This window comes from Leptodactylus fuscus, chromosome 2 (genome assembly GCF_031893055.1).
Source record: "Leptodactylus fuscus isolate aLepFus1 chromosome 2, aLepFus1.hap2, whole genome shotgun sequence".
Taxonomy (NCBI): Eukaryota; Metazoa; Chordata; class Amphibia; order Anura; family Leptodactylidae; genus Leptodactylus; species Leptodactylus fuscus.
Window position 1 is genome coordinate 150991760 of NC_134266.1, and position 23313 is coordinate 151015072.

The window sequence follows — 23313 nt, forward strand, 5'->3', positions numbered from 1 at the left end:
ACCCTAATACGTATAACATAACTAAACTACAGGGCATGAACTACTACTAATAGTGACAGCAAAATATTAACCAGGAGCCATCTATGTCTACAGAATGTTGAACCGTGTCAACTATCAGAATCTGTCCATCAAGAAAACTGGAAAGTTTTTACATTAAAATAACAACTTTATTTCAATTATATATAATTTTATAACTACTATTTAAATAGCATGTGAAGCAGAAACTTGTTGCTATAAGTAACCTAAGTAAAGTCACTCACATACGTTACCTGTAACAACCAGTGTCATTTCCTTAGGCCACTGAGGCGTCAGCAGTCATGTGCGGCACAGACTTCTGTCAAAACAAGACCCCAGAGTGGCAGGACTGGACCGCAGTGGCAGACAAACGAGCATCAGGGAAAGGTGAGTATGGGTTGTTGTTGTTTTCTTGCACCTTCCCCGACCTCCTTGCAAAAAAATGGTTTACCTGGACAACCCCTTTAGGCTCAGAACTATAATGGACAGGACTTCTGTGTGCTGACTGCAGAGAAATATTATGTGTATATTACATATTTGTAAATAGGAGTCTTTCCATTCATTACACTAATTCCTGCTACAGGTATGTTCACAGGCAGTGGAGTAGCTATAAGAGTAAGTTCACACTCTGTCTTTGTGAAAGAATGCAAAGCCCTGAATGTTAACAAGTCATGTGAGAAATCTAACCATGTCTCAGTCACACTAACTATATGGGTAAGTTCAGACGTGTTTTTTTGGTCCGGAACCTGAGGCACAGGCCACCTCAGGTTCCGGACCAAAAGCCGGGTAGCTGCGACTGAAAGCCGGTGTACTGCACCGGCATCCAGCTGCGCACTCCGCTCCGGATTAGGCCCAATGAATGGGCCCAGTCCAGAGGAGGGTGTGTCTTCAGGCCAAATCGTGAGGCGACTCGGCCTGAAGAATGAGCATCTCACTTCTTTTTTCCGGGAGCCAGAAGAAACGAAAAAGACCTGAGCGGCTCCCATTGATTTCAATGGGAGCCATCTTTTTGGTCAAGATTTTGAGGCGGATACGGCCTCAAGACCCTGACCAAAAAACTCAGTGTGAACTTACCCTGAGGCCGCTTTCACACAGAGCAAACACTCCGTTCATTCTGCCACGTAAACACGTTCACAGTGAGCGGTGTAAAACAGAATCCCATTGACTTCAATGGGTTTGGTCTTACGTGCGCTACCCATTGAACTCAATGGGAGGCTTTTTTACCTATTGCTCTCAATGTGATAAGCGCGTATCACATTGAGAGCAATAGAAAACGGAAACCTGCATAACGGAGATCAGGTGCTGTGAACCCGCCCTTATATGTATTCTAGGGAAAGGAGTGATTTACAACTTTTATTTTTTTTTTTTTCACTATTTTATTAGCCCCCCTAGGGGACTTGAACCTGCAATCATTTGATTGCAAGTCCCATAGACGGTAATACAAGTGTATTGCCGTCTATGGGAAATTCTATACATTATTATTACGGATGGTCATAGACCAGCCGCAATAGTAAGGGCCCATTCACACGGAGGATACGCTGGCTGATTCTGAACGTGTAAAGCAGCCCATTCATTTCTATGGGGAGAGCGCGTATGCTGGCTCCCATAGAAAGCAATGGGACCTGTTTTAAACGCTGATGATTCGGAACGTTTATACGTTCAGAATCAGCCAGCGTATCCTCCATGTGAAGGGGCCCTAATATAGCAATGACAGGCCTGGGAGCCTTCATTAGGCTCCCGGCTGTCATCGGAACAGGTCGAATCCTGCGAGCTCGCCACACAGGAACCGGCCTGCAACTTTAAAGGTATGGGACCGGTGGTGACTGGCCCTGGGACTAATTTTAAAATTGGAGGGGGGGACATCTCCGGATGACATCTCCACTGTAACTCTTACAGCGGAGTTGCTGGAGTTCGTGCCTGCGAACTCTGATTGTAGACATTAACTCTGGCAATACCGCTGTAAGAGTTACAGCAGAGATGCCGGTTGATATGGCGACCACTCTGCAGAGCGTCGCCATTACACTTACAGACCTGGCATCCGGACCTGGTATACAGACCCCGGGGAGGGTGCCGGGGCCCGCAGGAGCGTGGCAATGCTGAACATCTTAAACTGAAGTACTTATGGTACTTCTGCTAGCAGGCTAGGAAGCATACACGCTGGTGGGGGCCTGAGCTTACGTGACCACGTCACTCGGCGTGTGATAGAGTGGTGGGGGGTGGGGTCTGCATTCCTGGCCTGCTAGCAGAAAATTACTCTAGTATAAGCCGAGGAGCACTTTTTTAGCACAAAAACTGTGCTGAAAAACTCAGCTTATATTCGAGTATATATGGTACTTTTGATGGACAATGCAATACACAAACAAAAAAAAAGTCCTGCGGGACAAACCATGGCGGCAACGTATTGCGTTTTTTCCCACATTGCTTTTCACAGAAAGTCCTCAGATTTTCCTTCTGCAGACTTTCTGCCTTAATTATACCTATAGGGAAACCGCCAGCGTTTCCATAGGTATAATTGACATGGTGCGATTTATAAACCACAGCATTTATGCCACGTGGATCCCCTTATTTCCAAAATCACAACGTTTTTGGAAATCACAGCATTTCCGATACGTGTATTTTTCTGCAATGTGTGGATGGGATTCACAGAGACTGTTTAAAACGCTGCGGTTTAAACCACATGGGGCCCCGGCCTAAGGTTCAGAAAATACTAAATAGGTATAAACAAGTAAACAGAAACACAGAACCAGTTGCATGCGATGGATGTATAATTGCTGGATTATATTGTTCATGTATATATCATTAGTGATACATTGTTTATGTCATCAGTATATTACATTGGTATGTGTATATACAAGTAATGTTAGACGTGAGACTATTAATTTCCTGCAGCAGAATACCAGATGTCCATAAGGCAGGTTTTATTGCTTTAAGACTAGTTGTTTATAATAAACCCAGTCTTTGCAAGGCATGGATGAAACCAGTCACTACCCTATTTTCTAAGATGTGGAAAGGGGGAAGAGGTTTGCACCCTGGCAAGGGACATGGCCAAGAACAATAAAAATTTTGTCACGCAGTTGGAGTCAGCAAGGGTATGTGCTGGCTATCTTCATTCGAAACCCTTTAGAACCAAAAAGATAATAATTCATAAAGTTTTTCTCTTTCTGCGGAGTCAAAAATTTACATACATTTCATTAGTATTTGACTTAGGTCAAACATTTTGGATATCTTTCCACAAGTTTCTCACAATAGTTGGTAGAAATTTGAGCCCATTCCACCTGTAAATGAGCCACGTTTGTAGGCTTCTTTGCTCGCACCTGCCTTTTCAGCTTTGCCCAAAACTTTTCAATAGGATTGAGATCAGCTTAATGATAGCCACTCAAAAACATTGACTTTTTATCCATAAGCCACTTTGTACCCAGTTTGGCAGTATGCTTTGGGTCATTGTCCATTTGGAAGACCCATTTGCTTCCAAGCTTTAACTTCCTGGATGATGTCTTGAGATGTTGCTTCAGTATTGCCACATAATGTTCATTCCTCATGATTAGAGATGAGCGAATAGTATTCGATCGAGTAGGTATTTGATCGAATACTACGGTATTCGAAATACTCGTACTCTGTTGAATACCACACAGTAAAAATTCGATTCCCCTCCCACCTGCCCTGGTGCTTTTTTTTTTTACACCAATAACTATGCAGGGGAGGTGGGACAGAAACTAGGACAACGTAGGCATTATAAAAAACGTATACAGTAGAGATGAGCGATTAGTGAAATATTCGAAAATTCAATTCACGTAGACCTCAATATTCAACTATTCGATCGAATACCTACTCGATTGAATACTACTCGCTCATCTCTATCTCTACGTGTGAACTGATAAGGACCTGTAAGTGTTTACATTGTCTCTACCAATTACTAACAAATTGTCTCCACCAATTACTAACAACCCCCCCCCCCTTTCGTCCTGAAATCTAACACCCTTTGTGCCTGCTCTGTATATAAATATGCTCCTTCAGAAATGTTTTTAATTTTACTTTGATAAAGGACCCTAAGAGGTGCCGAAACGTCAGCCATTTGTCATCATTATGAGTTAGCCATTAAAAAGGTATCAACTACTGAAGATTATCAAGTTTTCTTGTTTTTTATATTTTCATCTCTACTTATGAAGCCATCTGTTTTGTGAAATGCACCAGTCCCTCCTACAGCAAAACAACCCCAAAACATGATGCTGCCATCCTCATGTTTCACAACTGCAATGGTGTTCTCAGACTTGTAAGCTTTTCCCTTTGTCCTCCACACGTAACAATGGTCATTATGGCCAAGCAGTTATTTAGGAATAATAGGGTACATACATATATTTTATCTGGAGGCTTAGCTATTTTGAGCCTTTCTACCTGAAAACACACTATGACATGTAGATGAAACATTGAACTATATCCATCTTCTTAATTAGTGATATACTATTGCCGGCATACTGTGTCAGTTTCAGATACTGACAGCAGAATTCTGTTCATTGTTCCTCCTATGTGGTGTAGCTATATTGTTCCTCCACGTTTGTCCTTTGGAAGTATGGCAATTTGTATGTGGCCTAAAAGAGCAGCTCAAGCTGAAACAGAATACCAGAAGCCAAGGCTGGAACATCAACAAAATAAATAACGCGAGGAATCACTTGGTATGTATTCTTCCACAATATCTAAACTGATAAGCATAACGTCTGTTTAGAGTCTCCTTATTTAACCAATGCAAAAGAGAAGAGATTTGATCTAAAACACATTATCCAAAAAAGGTTGTATTTCATTTGAAAATCTAAAATTCCACATGAATATATTGTATATACTATCCCCAGTATATTACAGTTTGGTATGCTGAGAAGTTTTCAAAATTCTGTATCTGTTAAATAGATTAAAAAAAAAAAAAAGTTGTTGGTCCTTCATACAGTGTTCAATGTACTGAAAAAAAATTCAGAATGGGATGGAACGGGAGAAAATGGGATTTGTGTGACTTTATTAGTCTTCATTTTTTATTTACATTTAACAAAAGTCCAAAACTTTACAAAAAACCCACCTTTTTTTTCTTAAAGTCACCATTCTGACACAAATAACTCTTTTATATTTCTGTGGGGGGGAGGGGGATGGAGCCAGGTGAAAAAATGGATGTTTTACACTTTAGATTTTTTTTTTTTCCAATATGGTGTTCACTTTACAGGAAAAATATTTTTTGTAAAAGTTTGTAGAGCGGGTGTTTTTGGACACAGGGATGCCTAATGTGTTTGTGTTTCACAGTAATTTCTTACTTTTATATATATTCTAGGGAAAGGGGGTGAACTTTTTATTCTTTCATATATATAAATTTTTTTAAATACTTTATTTATTAGAACCCCTCGAGATCTTAAACCTCAGGGGGTGTGATCACTAATGAAACGCATTACAATGCTAATGCATTGCAAAATACCAGTACTTCTATTTCAAGATGCATAGGGCAGCCTGTAATAGAAGTATTGGCTAGACAAGTCTAGAAGCCTCCTGACAGTCATGCCAATGGAACGTTGGCTCCACATCTCATTGTAGGTGTCGGCAATCCTACCATAAATGGTGCCTCGGTCAGCTTTCAGCATGCCTTGATTGCGGGCATTATCGCCGGTTCTCTGCGGTATAATACAGCAGAGACCCAGAGGCTATGGCAGATGTTCAGTTCCTGAGCCACTTAAACACTTGTTTCATAGGTCATCTTTTCTATGTTTTGCAGGCTGGGAAATGGCACAGCGAAAGCTTAGGTTATCTGATGCAGAGTCTGCGGTGTTGCCCATTCTATAATAAACAAAAATATAAGAAGAGAAATTTAGACATTATACTGTATATGATGCAAATATTAATTGCAATGGCATCATATCTATGACTATGAGCACATAAAAATATACAGCAGGTTACTTAATAAAAAATACAACAGTGCCAAAGACAAAATAATTCTGGGATGTCTAAAATTAGTAAGGAAAGTGTGGACGTAGCTTACAAGTTAAAAGGGTTTCCCCATTGTCAGTATTTATGGCATAAGCATGAGATATGCCATAAATGTTTGACAGGTCTTGGTCCCTAGACTTTAATTGCCAGTACAAAATGGCAGACAGTGGCTTACACCACTGAAATCAGTAGAGAAGTCCCTATCACGAGCATGGTTATTTCCATGTAAGGGTCCATTCACACGGAGGAAAATGGTGAGTAATTTGGTGAAGTCAATGGGAGGCTTTTTTTTCAGCGTGGAAAATTCCACACCAAATTCCTCACCATTTTCCTCCGTGTGAATGGACCCTCAAGGAAAAAGCAGAGCACCTGTTGCTCTTTCCTTAAAGGGGCTGCACCATCAATGTAAATACAAACTGAATATGCCTTTTAGAGCAACTTTGTAAAGTATCCACCCACTGGTGTTTAAAATATATAGGTCTATGAATGTCATTTCTGCAAGAAAAACGTAAAAAAAATAAAACAAAACAATACTTTATAGCGTTAGTCTAAAACGCACATTCAGTTTAATTATTGCCATTTGATTTCAATAGTAAAAGTGACTACTTTGAATCAGTTGCAAAACCCTTGAATCACATTTTCTATTGGGTACATAAGACATATCCTATAGATTAGCAGAGGACCGAGTTAACCAGCACCTTCTGACAAAGTATAGTAAATAGAGAAATAAGTATATACAATTGTGTTGTGACAGCAATGTAAAAGATGCAGCGGCACTCAGCAAGTGCCAATATATAATACTTTGAACTTTGCTGCTACTATGTTTACTGTACAAAACTGTCAAAAGGCTAGATTCCAATAGTAAATACAGAAACATCTAGGAAGCAAATATATTCATACCTGGTAGTCACTCGAGCTTTGTGATTAGCTGTACCATCCTCTGTATCAATCCAAGAAGCCCCACGCAGGACATACATCTTCTGTCTACCTTGTCTGTGGGTCTGCCCAAGTGAAAGATATTCTGTAGATGTCCATTCCCAGGTGTTTCCCAGCATGTCAAATAGTCCTAGGATATATAGTTAAATGGTCTTTATGTGGGTGCTGCCAAGCAGTGTTCCGGAGACTGTAATTGCATTCAGCACTGGGGCTAACAATGCTTTCACTAATAAGTAAAGAAAACCAATTATAAACAGGCTTTTTCTCGTAACTGGCTGATCAGCGGTATCAGCAGCGCTCAGGAAGAGACCCCTGATATCACAGGTAGTGACATCGCATGCCATTCGCTGATTGGCCTCAGTGGTCACGTGACTGCTGAGGCCAATCAGCAGAACTCCAGAAGTGACCCATTCAGTAGAAGGCCTGGAAGACGCTGGGAGAACACTGGAATATCAGGGAATTTTTAACATTTTTTTTTCTATGCCCCTGGCTGATTTAAAAGTTAAAGGGGTTATCCATTTTTGCCTGGACAACCCCTTAAAGTCATCATCCAGTTTTCCACAATCGTTTTATGAACTTTATTTCTATTATATTTTCAGATTTCACAATTACTATACTCATAGTCTCCTCTCTTGTCCAGCCCTCTACTCATCTCTTCATAAAAACAAATCAAGTTCCTTTAGTAACTTCTGTCCTCAGTAACTTATGCTGTCTGTCTATCAAGTACTCTTTTAGGTTAAGGCCCCATGTTGAAGAAACACGGCTTTTCTGGTTGCAGATTTTGTTGCGTTTTTTTTTTTTTGAGCCAAAGCCAGGAGTGGATTGAGCCAGAAGTATAAGTATAAGAGCTTCCTAGATATTTCTCATTCCTCTTGTAGCCATTCTTGGCTTTGGCTCAAAAAACTGCAACAAAAAAATGTTACATTTTTGCAACGTGGGGCCGTATCCTTACATAGGCTTCAAGAGCACCTGACATATTTTGATAATTTTAATGGTGTGTACTGCAAAGCACTGCATTTCAGTACAGGTTATACAGAGTCCCCCTGATGATTGCTAGAGGCAACAGTACCATTCCACATTTACATGATGTTTCCCAGTTTAAAATTAGTATTCACTTTTCTGTTTGTGATATTCTGAACTTTTTTATATATTTTATTTTGCATTGCTATGTTTGTCTTGTGGGACAAGATGTAGATCAATAAAATTTGGGATTAAATATGATTTTCTGATCACTTTTTACTTCATTTTAGGTCTATCAAGGTAACAAAATACAAAAACAGAACAGTATTTCTGGAATGTTTTTTAGATTACATTCACTGTGATGGATATATAATGTGTTAGATCTATATACGGTAATTCTACACTTTTTTTTACATAGTAAAGAACATGTTTAACTATATTTTGTAACTTTATTTTTAAAATATTTGAAAACTTCTTTTTTCAGTTTCATTAGGGATCTTTTGATTCCTGATAGAATGCACTGTAGAACTAAACAACCCTTTAGATGCCACAGTTGTTTTTGACTACAGTATCTATCATACATTCGTCCATAGGATTACCTTTAATCAAGGGGGACTGCTGCCCGGTCTCAACTGTAGGTTAGAGTTAAGGCCAGCGACATGTTTACGCCTTACTAGTATCTTCAATCTGTGCACTATGTCAGATATGATCTGACTCCCTCCATGGCTGTGACTGATCGGACCAATCACAGCCATATTTCCTGGTTTGAAAAAGCGTTTACTGCTCTGTTTGCGCCACTCTGTTCAGAGACTGTGAACAGAGTGGTGGGCTGAACTGTCTATAATTTATACCTGGAGGGTTTGTACTGTGCACTTCCATGGTCCCGATATGACAGCAATTGGCAGGAGATGTGACCTATCTTGTCCATAGTAGCTATATGGGGATCGCAGAGCAGTAAGTCATGACCCACACATAAAGAAACAATGCTTTAAATTGACCCTCTAGAACCCTCCTTTTCAATTGTTCTAGTGTGGTTCCTCTAACTACCAGTCCTATCTTAAAGTCTAAGGGTAAGTTCACACGGGGTGTTTTTGTCAGGGTTTTGAGGCCTCCTCCTCAGGTTCCTGTACAAAAATCGCTGTGTGAACCTACCCTTAGACTTCAAACTACATGGTGGGGAACTTCATTAAATATATAAAAAAAGGACATTACAGAGTATTTCAACTATGAATTATGCATTTAATGTAATTTTTTTTATTGTGCAACTGAAGAATTCCTTTATTACTGAAACCTGGTAGTTGAGCCAAAACCATATTACTAGCAGATAAAAATGGGTAATAGCCATGTAACTCAATTGCATATTTTTCTTTACATGGGCATAATCACTACATGTGTATACTAGAGGTTTATAGGCATTCAAGGTCAGAATTAGAATGACAAGGGAAGGCTGTAGGAATGTGGCTACCAGATTCATAAAGGACTACTTACCATAAGCATTTTGCGCAGGATATGCATCTACTGGTGATACACCATGGTAACCATCACTGGCAGTATCCTGAGTCGGGAATTTACCCTGTATGTGATTGAGAATGTTGTTAAGAAAATCGTTTTAAACAATAACGTGTATTTGTACACTTCAAGTTATTTTCTAGGGCTGCCAACTCTAAAGAGCCTCCCAAACTAAAATAGTGCTATACAGGGTCATTTAATTGGAGTAGAAATATACCTTCATGACTGTAAAGCACTGTAGCAACGCAGAGGTCATCATCATTTTATGGTTATGCAAATCAGTCTCAAGGGCATTGGGGACTAGGACTTATTTGCCAGATTTGCATACAGAAGTGCTCTAATAGTCCTCTAAACTTACTGCCAAAGCATTACTAGCAGTGAATGGCATTTTCAACCTCTTCCTGTGTCCCAGCTGTCTATAGGTAAATCTGTTAAGTCAGGCCCTGTCCTCAATGTACCCGAGGACAAGGTCTGAGAATGATTTGCATATCTATAAAAAGATCCTCTGTTCCTCAGATCCTGACCTCTCCATCTAGAAGTTACTCTGCACTCCTTGCACTCAGTATCTGTTTATTCACAGAGACCGGCTGGTGACTGGTTCATACAGCTTCAGTTACATGACCTTTTCTAATAAAAGATGGCTGGACCATTGTAGCAAAATTGTAGCCCTCTGACCTCTTGTGTCCTCCTACCTCCTCATAGAATGTAAGCTCTTGTTTGATATGTTTTTTCTTTGTCACATTGTAAAGTCTCATATCGTCCATGTGTCCTCTGATTTGTAAAGTGCTACGGAATAGGTTGGCGCTGTATAAAGTGCATTTATTATATTATAATTATTATTACCAATCTAGTTAAAACGTATGCTGTAACTTAACAGTCTTGTAAACAATACAAGTCTGTGGTTTATAAGACCCCGAGACCGCAGACAAATGTCTACTTCTCAGCAAAGGCAGGTGCAATGACATCACAACATCGTGCATCCTGCTGAAAGACACTGATTTCCTGCGCATGGACAGCAGCTCCGTTCATCAGGATCACAGGTGGAGTAGAACTTTTTTTTTTTTTTTTGTGCAGTTGTAGGTATATTAATAGTATAAGGGGTGGTTAGGAGGGGGAATTATAACTGTAAGGGAGGATTCATTAGGGGGCATTATGACAATAGAGGGTCATTTATATAAGGGGCTTTATGAATACAACGGGGGGAGGTTATTTATATAAAAGGCCATTAGGGGGCATCATTTATATTAGGAGGTATTATGAACAAAAGGGGGTGGCCATTTATATAAAGGGTCTTTAGGGGTGCAGTATTTATGTCAGGAGGAATCAGGAGCATAATATGAGGGGTGAATTAATTTAATTAAAGCAGTACTTGGGTTTCATTAAGATTAAGGCCCCACAGAGTGGGCGCAGAAAAAAAGCGCTGCAGGAAAAACTGTAGTGATAACATTGCGGTTTTCTCTGCAGGGCTTTTTACAGAAGGTCCGCAGAGGATTTCCTCCGAGGACTTTTTCCTTTCATTATACTTATAGGGAAACCGCCGGTATTTCTGTAGGTATAACTAACAAGCTGCAATTTCCAATACCGCAATGGTAACTGCACATGAATCATTGGATCATCTTCCAGGACAGATCTAACACAATCCTGCTCCATATTGGATGGAAAGAGAGAGTGTGCAAGTGAAAAGAGAGGGATGTTTAATTCTCTTCTTCTATCCAATGTAGTCAAGGCTATTCCACACGTACATTTTGTATGTAAATCACCTCAGTAGTTTTTAAATGAGCCCATTTTTATGCTAATTAGCCTCTTGGTACACCCCGGAAGTCTCATCATGCACCCTCTGTTATTCTTTCCTACATATGTGTACAGCACAGGCTGCTGCGGATGGCTTCCTGTTTGCATACACAGATAGGAAAGAATAGCAGAGAGTAGTGCTGCTGGGAACTTCCTGTGCTGGCTGGAAGCTAATTAGCATATGAATAAAAATGGGCTCATTCAAAAACCACTGAGGAAATTTACATACAAAAGATAAAGTGTGAAGTAGCCTAAGGCTATGCATGTATGGTTCTTAGTTAAAAATGACTTTTCCCAATAATAGAGCCCCTTTAAGGTCCATTCACACGGAGGAATATGGTGAGGAATTTGGTGTGGAATTTTCTACGCTGAAAAAAAAGCCTCCCATTGTTTTTTTTCCACTAGCAGAAAATTCCGCTAGTGAAAAAAAAAAGCTATCAGAATCCATTGAAATCAATGGGAGCCTTTTTTTTCAGCGTGGAAAATTGCACACCAAATTCCTCACCATTTTCCTCCATGTGAATGGACCCTAAGCTCTGTAATGTCAAAAGGGCAGTGTCAGAAGTCAGAATCACAACCCTTGCCTGCTCTTACCTGACACCGCCCTTCTGATGGTATTTAGGCTCTTTGCTAAGGACCAAAAATAACAGCATTGACAGCTCAGGAACGATGGGAGCTAAAGAAAAAATTCCAACTGTGACAGAACTGGAGTTAGCAGAGGTGTTGAAAGTTTCTCTTTAATAAACACTATCAAACTTATAAAGGTGGGAATTTTACAAGACAACTGTGAGAGTAATGCATTACCTGCCAAAGATTGCTTCTATTTTTCAGAAACGTGTTCCCCCATGGATAGGTGTTCCCTGTGAGTATAGCATGATATTACACTTTCCATTTTTTTTTATTTAAGAAATCATGTGAAAGTATGTGAAGTATTGTCTCTTTAGCTCTTTGTTAGAAAAACATGCTTTTGCAAATGTGTATTATATAAAATTTGTTATGACCAAATCAAAATGAAATAAACCAAAGCAAATCCTAACATACCTTTAAGTCCTCCTCTAGCTGCAAATTCCCATTCTTCTTCTGTTGGCAACCTTTTCCCAAGCCACTTACAATATGCCTGTGCATCATTCCAGCTAACCTGCAGCACAGGAAAATCCAGCTTCTCCTTGATACCTGACCCTGGTCCAGTTGGCTAAAAAAAATTGAAATAGGAAGAGTTGATACCATATACCTAACTGCCATAAACATGCTTTTATAATTTTTATAAGAGGCATAATATACACTATGCATAGGAGAACCAAAAAATAATGCACCCAGAGAGAAATGTTGGGTTGCTGCAAAACTCAATATGCAATTATGCGTCAGGTCAAGTTTACATCTATGCTGGTGTCTCTGACACAGAAACTGACAGAAATTGGCAGGGAGAAAAGTCCTATACAGAAGACCTTTTCTCTGCCAGTTTCAATATAAAAATGGCAGACACTTGGTGGATTCTATTATAGGCTATGGGATTTGCCGGCGTCAGTAGTTAACCACTGTTTGGCAGTCAGGCTCTCTGTCGTTCGGGTCCCCTGGCAGACCCGACCCTTAGAGAGTACAGCGCAGATGACATCCTAGCCTCAAGCAGGTAAGTAACTGATTGGGGCCTTCCACAAGTGGACATAAAATTGCTTCCCCCGCTGCCCTATAAAATGGTTCTCAGAAGCTACTTTTGGGAAGGGTATATCTTGTTGAGAGATCACTGACTGTTAGACATGCCTCTATGGCACGCTCAAAGATATTTTGCCAAGTTTGCGACTTTGGTAAGAGATGCATCCCTGCATCTGACGAAATATCCGCCATCTAAGGCGTTCTGACCAAGCTGTTTGGAGATGTGAAGAGCAGTGTTACCTGAAATTATACAAACACGGTATACAGGCTCCGGGCAACCCAGACAGACCAAGCACAAACAGCTACCACAATTTCCACCATCCAAGAATATTTGGCACTTTCATTACACACCCCTGTTTTTGCCTGGACAATTTCCAGGAACTTTGCGGAATGTATGGATTACAGTATAAATGGATTATAAAGTCAGGTTATCAAACTTAGGTGCAACCTATGTACAAGGACAAATATATAAATGGACAGCACAGAGGTCTTTCTAATGATCTTTTTAGACGAAGATCTGTAACTGTGACAAGGAGGCATCCTCTAAATCTAGAGGAAAAAAGATTTTACCATAGTCACAGATGGGGCTCTTTACATTAAAAGACATTAACACTCACTGTCACATGATGTGGTGACGATAGGTAATTTTAATGAGTTGTCCCATCTCAGGGATCCTATCTATACTGGTAGCATATATAAAGTGAAGACTTTTCCTAAATATATTGCTTTAGAAATGCTGCTTTGTTTTCCTGCTATGTGAACTTATTCCTCCCATTTAGAGATGAGCGAATACTATTCGAAATGGCTGTTTCGAATAGCACGCTCCCATAGGAAAGAATGGACGCAGCCGGTGCGCAGGGGGTTAAGCGGCTGGACGCGTGTCGGCTGCATCCATTCTTTCCTATGGGAACGTGCTATTCAAAATGGCCGTTTCGAATAGTATTCGCTCATCCCTACTCCCATTGTTTACACCGTGCTACCATAACCACAGACCTGTGAAACAGGACAAGTGAGGTCACTCAGTGCTGGCAGGACAATCAGTTCAGCTACTTGCAGTTTTGCTGATAAAGCTAAGTCTGTTATCTCTCTATGTAAACACACAGATAACACTGAGTCTGTTCTATACAAGAATCTGCATATTATCTGATTTGCATAAATATTGTCATACTTTAGGAAAAAGGAGGGGGGTGGAGAAATATAGGAAGTGAGAAGAAGAGATAATAGGGAAACTGCTGAAACAGTGAGAAGGGAAACCCCCCCTTAAGTTCAAAAGAGGCCTAAATGCTTCTCTTGAAAATAAGAGTATTACAGGTTATGAGAGCTAGAAATTTTTGGGCTAGGATGCTGATCCAGTGTAGTCCAGTTGCCATATTTGGAGTCGGGAAGAATTCTATTTCTCTGATGGGACAATTGGGGCCAGTCTCATGGGGTTTTTGCCTTCCTCTGGATCAGTTAGCTAGGTTAATTTGGTGTCATGGCACCCACAACCTGTCCTGACATTCATAACCAGCCATGCTATGTGTGTGCAAGATCTACAGGCCCATCATTGGACAAATGTGCCTCAGGATACCATAAGGAACATGTATGCCTCCATGCCAAACCATACCTCCTCTGTTATCCAGGTAGCCCAACAGGGTACTAGAGCCTCTTCTCAACCGTACAGTTTTCCTTGATAAACTTATTTTTATATTTATCATCATTATTTTAACACATAGAAAGTTTCATTTTATTCTAACAATGAGTGTATATGGTTATACAAAAAGTGCCATATACTATGTATATAATAAAATTAGTTATTTGACAATCACATGGTTTAGAGTGACTAGTCATAGACCTCACCCCTGTCTGTGCTTGTTTGATGTGGAAAATTAGATTATCACTGGGTGTAGATACTAAAATACACATTATTCAACAGCACTGTGGAAATTGTGCATCCATTTATAACAAATAATATGACAAGTTGTTACCTGACGCCAAAAGGCTCTTTCTATAGGAAGCCACCATGGTGCGGACTGAAATAGATAAATATTAACACAATAAGAGCATTACATTACAAACAGTATTTTCTTGCATAGCGAAAAAGAAGTGGGGAATATCCTTATTAAAGAATCAGGACTGTTTTATATTTGAGGACGGTTATACTGCAACTACTGCATCCCACTAGGTTGCATACAACTCAGTGCATATTCTTGCATTCCCATTGTTCAGGAAATATCTATGTGGAGTAATGAACAAAAAACCTCATCACATTTTTTTTTACATTTCTGAAGTCCCATCCACCTGACTACCAAACAAAGTCAGAATCTGTCTAAGGCTAAGGCCCCATGTTGCGGAAACACAGATTTTTTTTTGAGCCAAAGCCTTGAATGGCTACAAAAGTAATGGAAAATATATTGGAAGTACTTATACTTCTACTTTCTGCTCAATTCGCCCTTGACTTTGGCTCATAAAAAAAAAAACGCAACAAAATCTGCAACAAGAAAAAGCTGCATTTCCGCAACGTGGGGACTTGGCCTTAAACAGTTAAGACATGCGGTGTGAAGTATGTAATACAGTTTTTGGGACATTTTCAATAGTAAATCTGTCCCTTATTGAGGAAGGCGCTCAACAAACGGATGAGGATTACCAGAAGAAAGGTGTGCCTTAACTGACAATGGGATGTGGCACCTGACATGGTACATAAGAAAATATACCAGTTATGCTTCACTTTTTGTTTGACACAAACCAAATAAAAGGTGGTGTAAAATTAGACTAGACAATTTAAAGGTGCAAATTAATGGGATTGATCCAAGTTTTAATGTTCCCCCACCCACAGGATAGGTATTATATGCTAATAAGGAATTATAAGAACATACATCCCATCCAAGTATGTCCAACAAGACTGTGGAGTCGGTAGGCCAATCCACTGGCTCCAACTCCTATTTTACTCCAGCCTGACAGTCATGGTCAGTCAATAACAGTAAAGACCCTCTAATTCATTATAAAGCTAGTGAAATAATGCTTATGGAATAAAATATTCAGACTATTCACCCAATTAACTATGCAATATTGAAAATTGTTTAGTATAATTGAAAATAGTGAATCATTTTATTTTGAAGCCAGAGCCAGTATTTATTTACTGAGTCCCGCTCCACCCAAAATTGTTCCCTACTAGAGATGAGCAAGTACTATTCAAAACTCCCGTTTCGAATAGCACGCACCCATAGGAATGAATGAACGCAGCCGGCACGAAGGGGGTTGAGGGCTCGTTCACATCTGCGCCCGGGAGTCCGTTATGCAGGTTTCCGTTTCCTGCACAAAACAGGGCAAGAGACGGAAACCTGCCAGCATCTTTTCAAACCCATTCATTTGAATGGGTTTGAAAAGTGTCTGGCCGTGAGCGCCAGTGAGCATTTTATGCTCTCCGCGGCGAAACTGTTTTTTTTAAACACATGCAGTACTCTGTGTCCGGTTTTAAAAAAAACGGTTTCGCCACGGAGCGCATAAAACGCTCACCAGCGGTCACGGCCGGACCCGGCATGACAAGTTTCCATCTTCTGCATGCAGAAGACGGAAACCTGAGAATGGAGTGCCAAATGCTGGTGTGAACCCAGTGTGAATGGCTAGCCGCTGGCAAAGTCTGCCGCTTCCATTCATTCCTATGGGTGCGTGCTATTCGAAACGGCTGTTTTGAATAGTACTCACTCATCTCTATTCCCTACCCATAGACCTTGGGAAGAATATACAAATCTGTCTCCCAAGATGTAAACAGGGAGACAGTGCCTCTGTTATGCTGCCCTCTATTGGGAAGCACTCTGAACATCATGCCCGACTTTCCCCAGGAGTCTTTACTGCATAATGCGGGGTTATAACCAAATCAATTTCTCAGCTACGGACGGCACCGTTTCTGAGAGGCTTCTCACTTCTACCAAATCAGTTCTCTCTAGGCTGTGCTGATGAAGTCCAAAGAGACAGAAACGGTGCCGTCCGTAGCTGAGAAATTGATTTGGTTATAACCCCGCATTATGCAGTAAAGACTTCTGGGAAAGTCGGGCATGTTGTTCAGGGTGCTTCCCATAGAGGGCAGCATAACAGAGGCACTGTCTCCCTGTTTACATCTTGGGAGACAGATTTGCATATTCTTCCCATGTTCCCTTGCAGTGGAGCAACTATGGCTGTATAATATATGGATCAACCCTTAATCTAGTTTAAAATTGCATGGTTTTATTTTTAGACAGCATTAGTAAATCTCCCCCAACATTCCTATATGAAATTATAATTTTTCATGGTCCTATACATTATCACACTTACCTCCAGCTTCTGTGATACTTTCTTTTTAAGCTCATCTGATACAAAATCCTCGAACACAAAACTCCAGCCAAACATTTCTGCCTCAGACTTGTACTTTGTTGCTCTTACAAATTCCCTACATGTAAAATAAATAATTAACATTTCCCTTCCATCTTTTAACAAATTGGTAGTTTAAGGAAAAAAGCGCTTGCTATAGACTACAAGCAGTGAGGCAAGCATTTTCACACAGGTTCTATACACATTACAATTTATTCCTACATACAAACGTATGCAGAATTTCCTCTGTTCTACCTGTTGGCAGCGCTACATGCATAAATGCTGTATAATAATTTGAAAGCATGTAGATTTATAGTGGTCTCCTACACAGCAACTGGTTCCTGCAATAAAAGCGGAAGAGATGGCCATAGTTGTAATGCTGCAGCTGTAACATCCTGCTATCAGTATAAGTGATCGCCAAAACAAAGGACTTAGGTCCCCCAGTCACTAATCCGTAACAGTTCAGAAGAGGGGCACTGCTACACTATTAAAATTCTATGGAACAGATGAAAATAGCCAAGCACACTACTCTGTTTCTGTCACTGCCATAGTTGATAAATAGAGAAGTTCACACGGGGGCAAGGAGGCGGATTTTGACAGCGGATTTCGCCTCAAAATCTGCCTCCATACAATGGTGGTCTATGGAAACCACTAGCGTTCCTTTTCCTGCTATCGGCATGTTGCCGATAGCGTAAAAAAGAAGCGAACTGCCCTTTCTGGCGGCAGCAACCTCCGGTGTCGTCCCATTCATTTGAGCCGACTCCGTAGGGGGAAGCCGCGACCGGGACAGTCGTGGCAGGCGGGTTCTGACCCGAGAGTGACGTGGCTCCCCGCGTCACTCTCGTTGCCAAAATACGCCCCACCTGCCCCCGTGTGAACTAGCCTTTAGGCTTAGTTCACACCTGAATAGGGGGTGGTGGAATTAGGTACTGAAAAAAACATTCAGGAATTAGGAAGCGGTTTTTGGACACTGAGGCGTTTTTTGGGGGTAAAAACCACCTCAAAAAACGGCAGGTGGTTTTTCCCTCCAGCACAGTTTACGCCTCCCATTCACTTGTATTAATTTCCTGAGGCGGAATCCGCCTCGAGAGAGATGATGTTGCTTCTTTTTTCCACCAGTGGAAAAAAAACGCTAGCGGAAAAACTAACGCTAGTGGTTTACTAGACCACTACTGTATGGAGGCGGATTTGGAGGCAGGTTCTGCGTCCAAATTCCACCCCACTGGCCCTGCGTGAACAAGCCCTAAAACTCCTCCAAGATGCAGTCAAGGACATGGACCTGGGTGCCCTGCGTTGGTGAACAATAAAGTGGGCAAGTGTTTAGACCCCACCAATCTAGTATTTATCACTTTCATAGGTGGCAATTACTTTTAATCAAAACACCCCATTAATCTGACCTGAAATCCTTGTTGGTGACAGGATACTTGTCGATTGCAAATGGCTTTACAGTAACTTGTTTGGTTGGTCCTTCCCCATCTTTACTGTCGGCAGCATTTGTTCCCATAGTGAACTTTCCACCATTGATTTGCACCATTAAATCATTTGATTCATGACCTGTAACGATAACAGGAATACTGCGCCATCAATAATAAGTCTTCTTAAAGGACAGTAGGGTAAGCAGCCACAAAAAAATGGCCGCGCGCATGCGCAGTCGGCTCTGCCCGAGTCCAGATGGCTGAGCTGACTGCGCATGCATAGAAGTTTGAACCCAGCTCTGGAAGAAAACACGCAGAGAGGCCGTTCCTGAAAAAGATGGAGGCAGCACTGGAGATTTCTCTTGCAGCATAGGGATGCCCCCAGAACTGGAAGAGAACTCATTTGCATACAGACGAAAACCGGGATTTCTACCGAACGGCGACTCAGAGAAGACACCTAAGGGTAGGAGAAGAATAACCTTTCTTAAGGCTATTCCTATGTGTGATCGAGAAATAAATGTGATTTTAATGATAGAATCCCTTTAAAGGGATTCTACCATTAAAAAACTTTTTTTTCTAGGTAACACGTCGGAATAGCCTTTAGCTCTGTTTGGGGAACTTGCGGTGTCGGCACTATGGCCGCAGGCATGCGCAGTACATTCGGCGAAGTTCGTTGAACAGAGCGTACTGCGCAGGCATCCGACGTCAAGCCGAAGAAGGAAGGGGAGGATGCAGAAGAAGACAGAGGCGGCGCTGGAGTCGGTTTTCGAGCAGCAATGGGGATGCCCCCATCGCATCATAATGATATGTCTATGGTAGTGATGTATGACAGACAGCATGATAGTACTTATTGGTTAAGTGGAATGAGAGACAGTCTCATACTAAGGCTCAAACACTAGTGTGAACCTAGCATTATAATGTAATAATAGAAAAGTGACATAAAGAAGAGGTAAAGTGTAATGAACAGGAAGTCCGTAAAATGCAGAGCACCCAGTGGTGATATGTATACACTGTATAAACAGTAGTACTACAAGTCCCAGCTCAGTGCGGAGCTCTGTGAACACTCTCTCCGTCCTTCTGGATTGCACAGCTATAAGGTGGGGGCTGTCTCCTCCAACACTCACCCTGGGACCCCCAAAGCCCCACTGCCCAGAGCAGAAACAAGCTGCGGACGGGGTTGCCGGCTCTCCTGGTCATCATCTCCGTCCCTGTATCGTCCGCTCATTACAAGCGCTCTACAACCGGAAACTAAAACCTTACGGCCGTAATGTCTTTGGGAAGCGCCATTTTGTTGGAGTCTGTCAATCTCTAGCAGTGAGAACACATGCATGCACTTTCTTTAATCGTTGTTACATTGGCTGAATGAGCGGACTGCCGGAGTTCTTATGTCGTCCAGGAGATGCTGCTACTCCTGTCAGTGCCATCCAGTGTTATGGATGCATGGCTGCCACATTTTAGTGCATTGTTATATATATATATATATATATATATATATATATATTATATAATCGAAGAGCAAAATATGAACAGACCACAAAAATATTCACCCCTCACCCTCACAAATAGTAGATTAAATAGCTAAAGGACTTCCAATGAATGTGTGTTCTATCATGGGGACAGCAGGCACATGCTAAAATACGGGTATCTGTGGTAGACCTCAGCAGTCGCTGGTAAAGAACTAGTGATGTGTGTGATTGGCATTACCAGTCCCTTTCCCGTGATGCCATTTGAATGGTGTCAGCCTCCCATTGACTTCAAAGTGTTCCTTTTTCTGCAAGGAACCTAGTCAATAGGAGACTTTTTTTTTTTTTAAGCGCTGAAATTCCACACCAAATTCCTCACCATTTTCCTCCGTGTGAATGGACCCTTATTAGGGTCAGTTTACATGTGAACTGCCCACGCAGGTTTTGACACCGAGAGAGACGCGGCGAGCCGCGTCTCTCTCTTGTCAAAACCCGCCTGCCGCAACCATCGCAGTCCCGGCTTTCCCCTCCGCTGTCGGCTCAAATGAATGAGCCGACATAGGAGGGAGCTGCCGGGGGCGGAAGCCGCGCGGCTGAGCCCACGCGGCTTCCACCTGAAGATAGGGCAGGTCGCTTCTTTTCTCCGCTAGCGGCAGCCGGCCACTAGCGGAAAAAAAAAGCCTGGCGGTCTGCATAGACCACCATTGTAAAGGGGCGGATTTTGAAGCGAATTCCGCTGTCAAAATCCGCCCCTTTTCCCACGTGTGAACTAGCCCTAGTTCACACGTGAAAAAAGCCTAGCTGATTTTGGCACTGATTTTTCAGCGTCGCTTTTTTTTGCATTGGACGCTGTTTTTGACGCTTTTTCGGTCGCTGTTTTTTTTTAAGCTTGAAGAAAGGTGATGTCTCCTTCTGCTAGCAAGCTAGCAGAAAAAAAAAAAGCGAGCAATTCACATAGGGCTACATTTTATGGAGGCTGATTTTGAAGCGAAATCAGCTGTCAAAATCAGCCTCCATGTCCCCGTGTGAACTCAGTTTTTTTTGGTCAGGATTTTGAGGCAGAATCCACCTCAAAATCCTGACCAAAAAAAGGCCCCCATTGAAATCAATGGAAGCCGGTCAGTTCTTTTTTTTTCCCGCGAGCGGTTTGTTCATGCTCCCGGGAAAAAAGAAGCGACATGCTCATTCTTCAGGTGGATGCCGCGGCCGGACGTCCGCCTGAAGACGCCTCCCTCCCAACTAAGCCCATTCATTTGGGCCTAATCCAGAGCGGAGTGCCGTGACTGCACTGGACCGGCATCCAGTTGCAGCTAACGTCTTTTTGGTCTGGAATCTGAGGCTGCCACCTTCTCAAATTGTGGACCAAAACACTCTGTCTGAACTCAGCCAAACAGTCAAGACAGGGACACAAAAATGCAGCAAACCAGTTTATTTAGAAAAAAAACCAAGAAAATAAAACAACCTTAACTTCAGCCAAAAATAAAATCCTGCTTGTCTGAGCAACTAATTAAATAGTAATGTTACCTAACTATACATGTGGCTTACTTCCAGACACATGAACAAAACAAGCACAACTTTGTCTCAACAGACTCAGGGTTACAGGACAGACCCAGACGCCTCCCTTCACTCCATGGATCTGCACTGGAATGCAGGCGCTGCAGCCTTTTCAGGCCCAGTAATGAGCCAAGGAATCACACCTTGAGCTGAGGCCTACTCAAGATCCGCACTGGATCACACAGTGGAGATATAGCGCGATTCCTGCACTCCGCCCGTCACCATCTCATACCTTGCCAAGGTTTTCACCAACTCTGACATTTGCAACAAGTCATACATAATTGGAAATAATTAGATCCAGCAGAGCATCCCTCTAGTTCGATCTTCTACAAGCTGGACCATGAATTTGTCCTGTAACAAGCTGATGAATTACCTCCTGTTTGTAGACGATGCAGAAGCATGACCCCGATCAATATCTGGGTAATTAAAATCTCCCATGAAGACCACTGTACCCGCCTATGTACTGATCCTCTAGTTCCTTGGTTATGTGATTATGTTGTGGGTGGATGGGTGGGGTGGGTGGAGTCTATATAGTATACCAAAAAGTATGGGTATTTTATCAGTGGTCACATGCTTATGTAATTCCACCCACAAGGATTCCACATCCCCACAATCTTCACCTGCATTTGCCTTTCACACTCACTTTCATTCCTCTTCTCACATACATACACACTCCACCTCCCTTACTTTTAGCTCTGTCTGTGAATGAGTGCAAAACCCTGAATGTTAACAAGCCAGTCATGTGAGAAATCTACCCGTCTCAGTCACACCAACTAGATCAATGTTTTTCTCCTGGATTAGGGCCTCAAACTCCTTCAGTTTGCCTGCTAGGCTTCTGGCATTTATGATTTCTCATCCAAATTCACACATTTACAATATTACCAGAAATGTGCACTTTTGAAATTTTTTGCCCAGAATTGTTGCAAATTTTGCTCATACACCACATTTTTGGAAAAATAGTGCTGATTCTTTGTTAATTATTTGAGCCAAAGGCAGTTGTGGATTCAAAAGAAATATGAAATATAAAAAGTAAAAAGACCAATACTTCAACCTACTGGATACACTTCTGGTTTTGGCTTATCCTCCTCAGACCCAGAAGTCTTATAATAGTTATTTTATGTTCAATGTAAAAATATTATAGAACAAGGCCAAGTAACAGTATCTACAGTCTTGAAATAAAAAAATGTTCACATGACCTTGACTGTGCACCAAAGTGCACAGTGGGTTTTACTTGGATAAAATTATCCACAGATTATATCATTTAAAGTCCTGAGACCTCGCGTACAGTGTATGCGAGGTTTCAGGAGGCTAAAAAATTGCAAAAAAAGCTGTGGTGTGAAATCACCCTTTTTATGCTGTTACTCTAAGGGTATGTTCAGATGGCAGAAAATGAAGAATTCCTCCTCAGTTTCCACTGCCAGCATTTTCATCATAGTCTAGTCCCAACGGTACTAGATATTCTGTCGCAGCATCCCACTACTGATTAGACCCAGAGGAATGGGCCTAAATCAGCAGAGAGTCTCCAGCCACGGAATCTGTGGCAAGATCAAGCCGGACGCTTCTTTTTTCCTGCTGCAGTCTCTGCCTTCCATTGAAAACAATGAGAGGCGGATTCCAGGACGAAATCCACTCCCAAATTAGCAGCAAATTCCTCCATGTGAACCTAGGGTCAGCCTGTCTTCTCCACTGACATAGTAATCCTGTTGTAGAATGCATAGCACAATAACAACAACTCTAGA

At 41.6% G+C, this 23313-nt stretch overlaps 1 protein-coding gene across 2 annotated transcripts; it reads right to left on the minus strand.

The window, feature by feature from the left end:
- Positions 1 to 5034: 5034 nt before the first annotated feature.
- On the minus strand, positions 5035 to 19785 carry SUMF2 (sulfatase modifying factor 2). 2 transcript variants are annotated; one of them, XM_075264928.1, is made up of 9 exons: positions 19682 to 19785; positions 18540 to 18696; positions 17107 to 17221; positions 14784 to 14828; positions 12208 to 12358; positions 11971 to 12026; positions 9355 to 9439; positions 6871 to 7036; positions 5038 to 5820 (listed from the first exon to the last, which is right to left on the minus strand). In XM_075264928.1, exons 1-9 carry the CDS (start codon positions 19755 to 19757, stop codon positions 5730 to 5732), a joined length of 942 nt encoding a protein of 313 aa, XP_075121029.1. In that variant the 5' UTR covers positions 19758 to 19785; the 3' UTR covers positions 5038 to 5729. The 2 variants fall into 2 exon arrangements, with proteins under 2 accessions (XP_075121030.1, XP_075121029.1); XM_075264929.1 differs by lacking the exon at positions 11971 to 12026 and having other exon boundaries at positions 5035 to 5820; positions 12305 to 12358.
- Positions 19786 to 23313: the final 3528 nt, after the last annotated feature.

Excerpts from the sequence above, each read along its gene's own strand:
- SUMF2 (XM_075264928.1), bottom strand. The coding sequence starts at position 19,757 with ATGATGACCAGGAGAGCCGGCAACCCCGTCCGCAGCTTGTTTCTGCTC. Across the intron at positions 14,829-17,106 it reads AAGTATCACAGAAGCTGGAG|TCCGCACCATGGTGGCTTCC; the intron begins GTAAGTGTGATA and ends TATCTATTTCAG. Across the intron at positions 12,027-12,207 it reads AGCTAGAGGAGGACTTAAAG|GGAACACCTATCCATGGGGG; the intron begins GTATGTTAGGAT and ends CTATACTCACAG.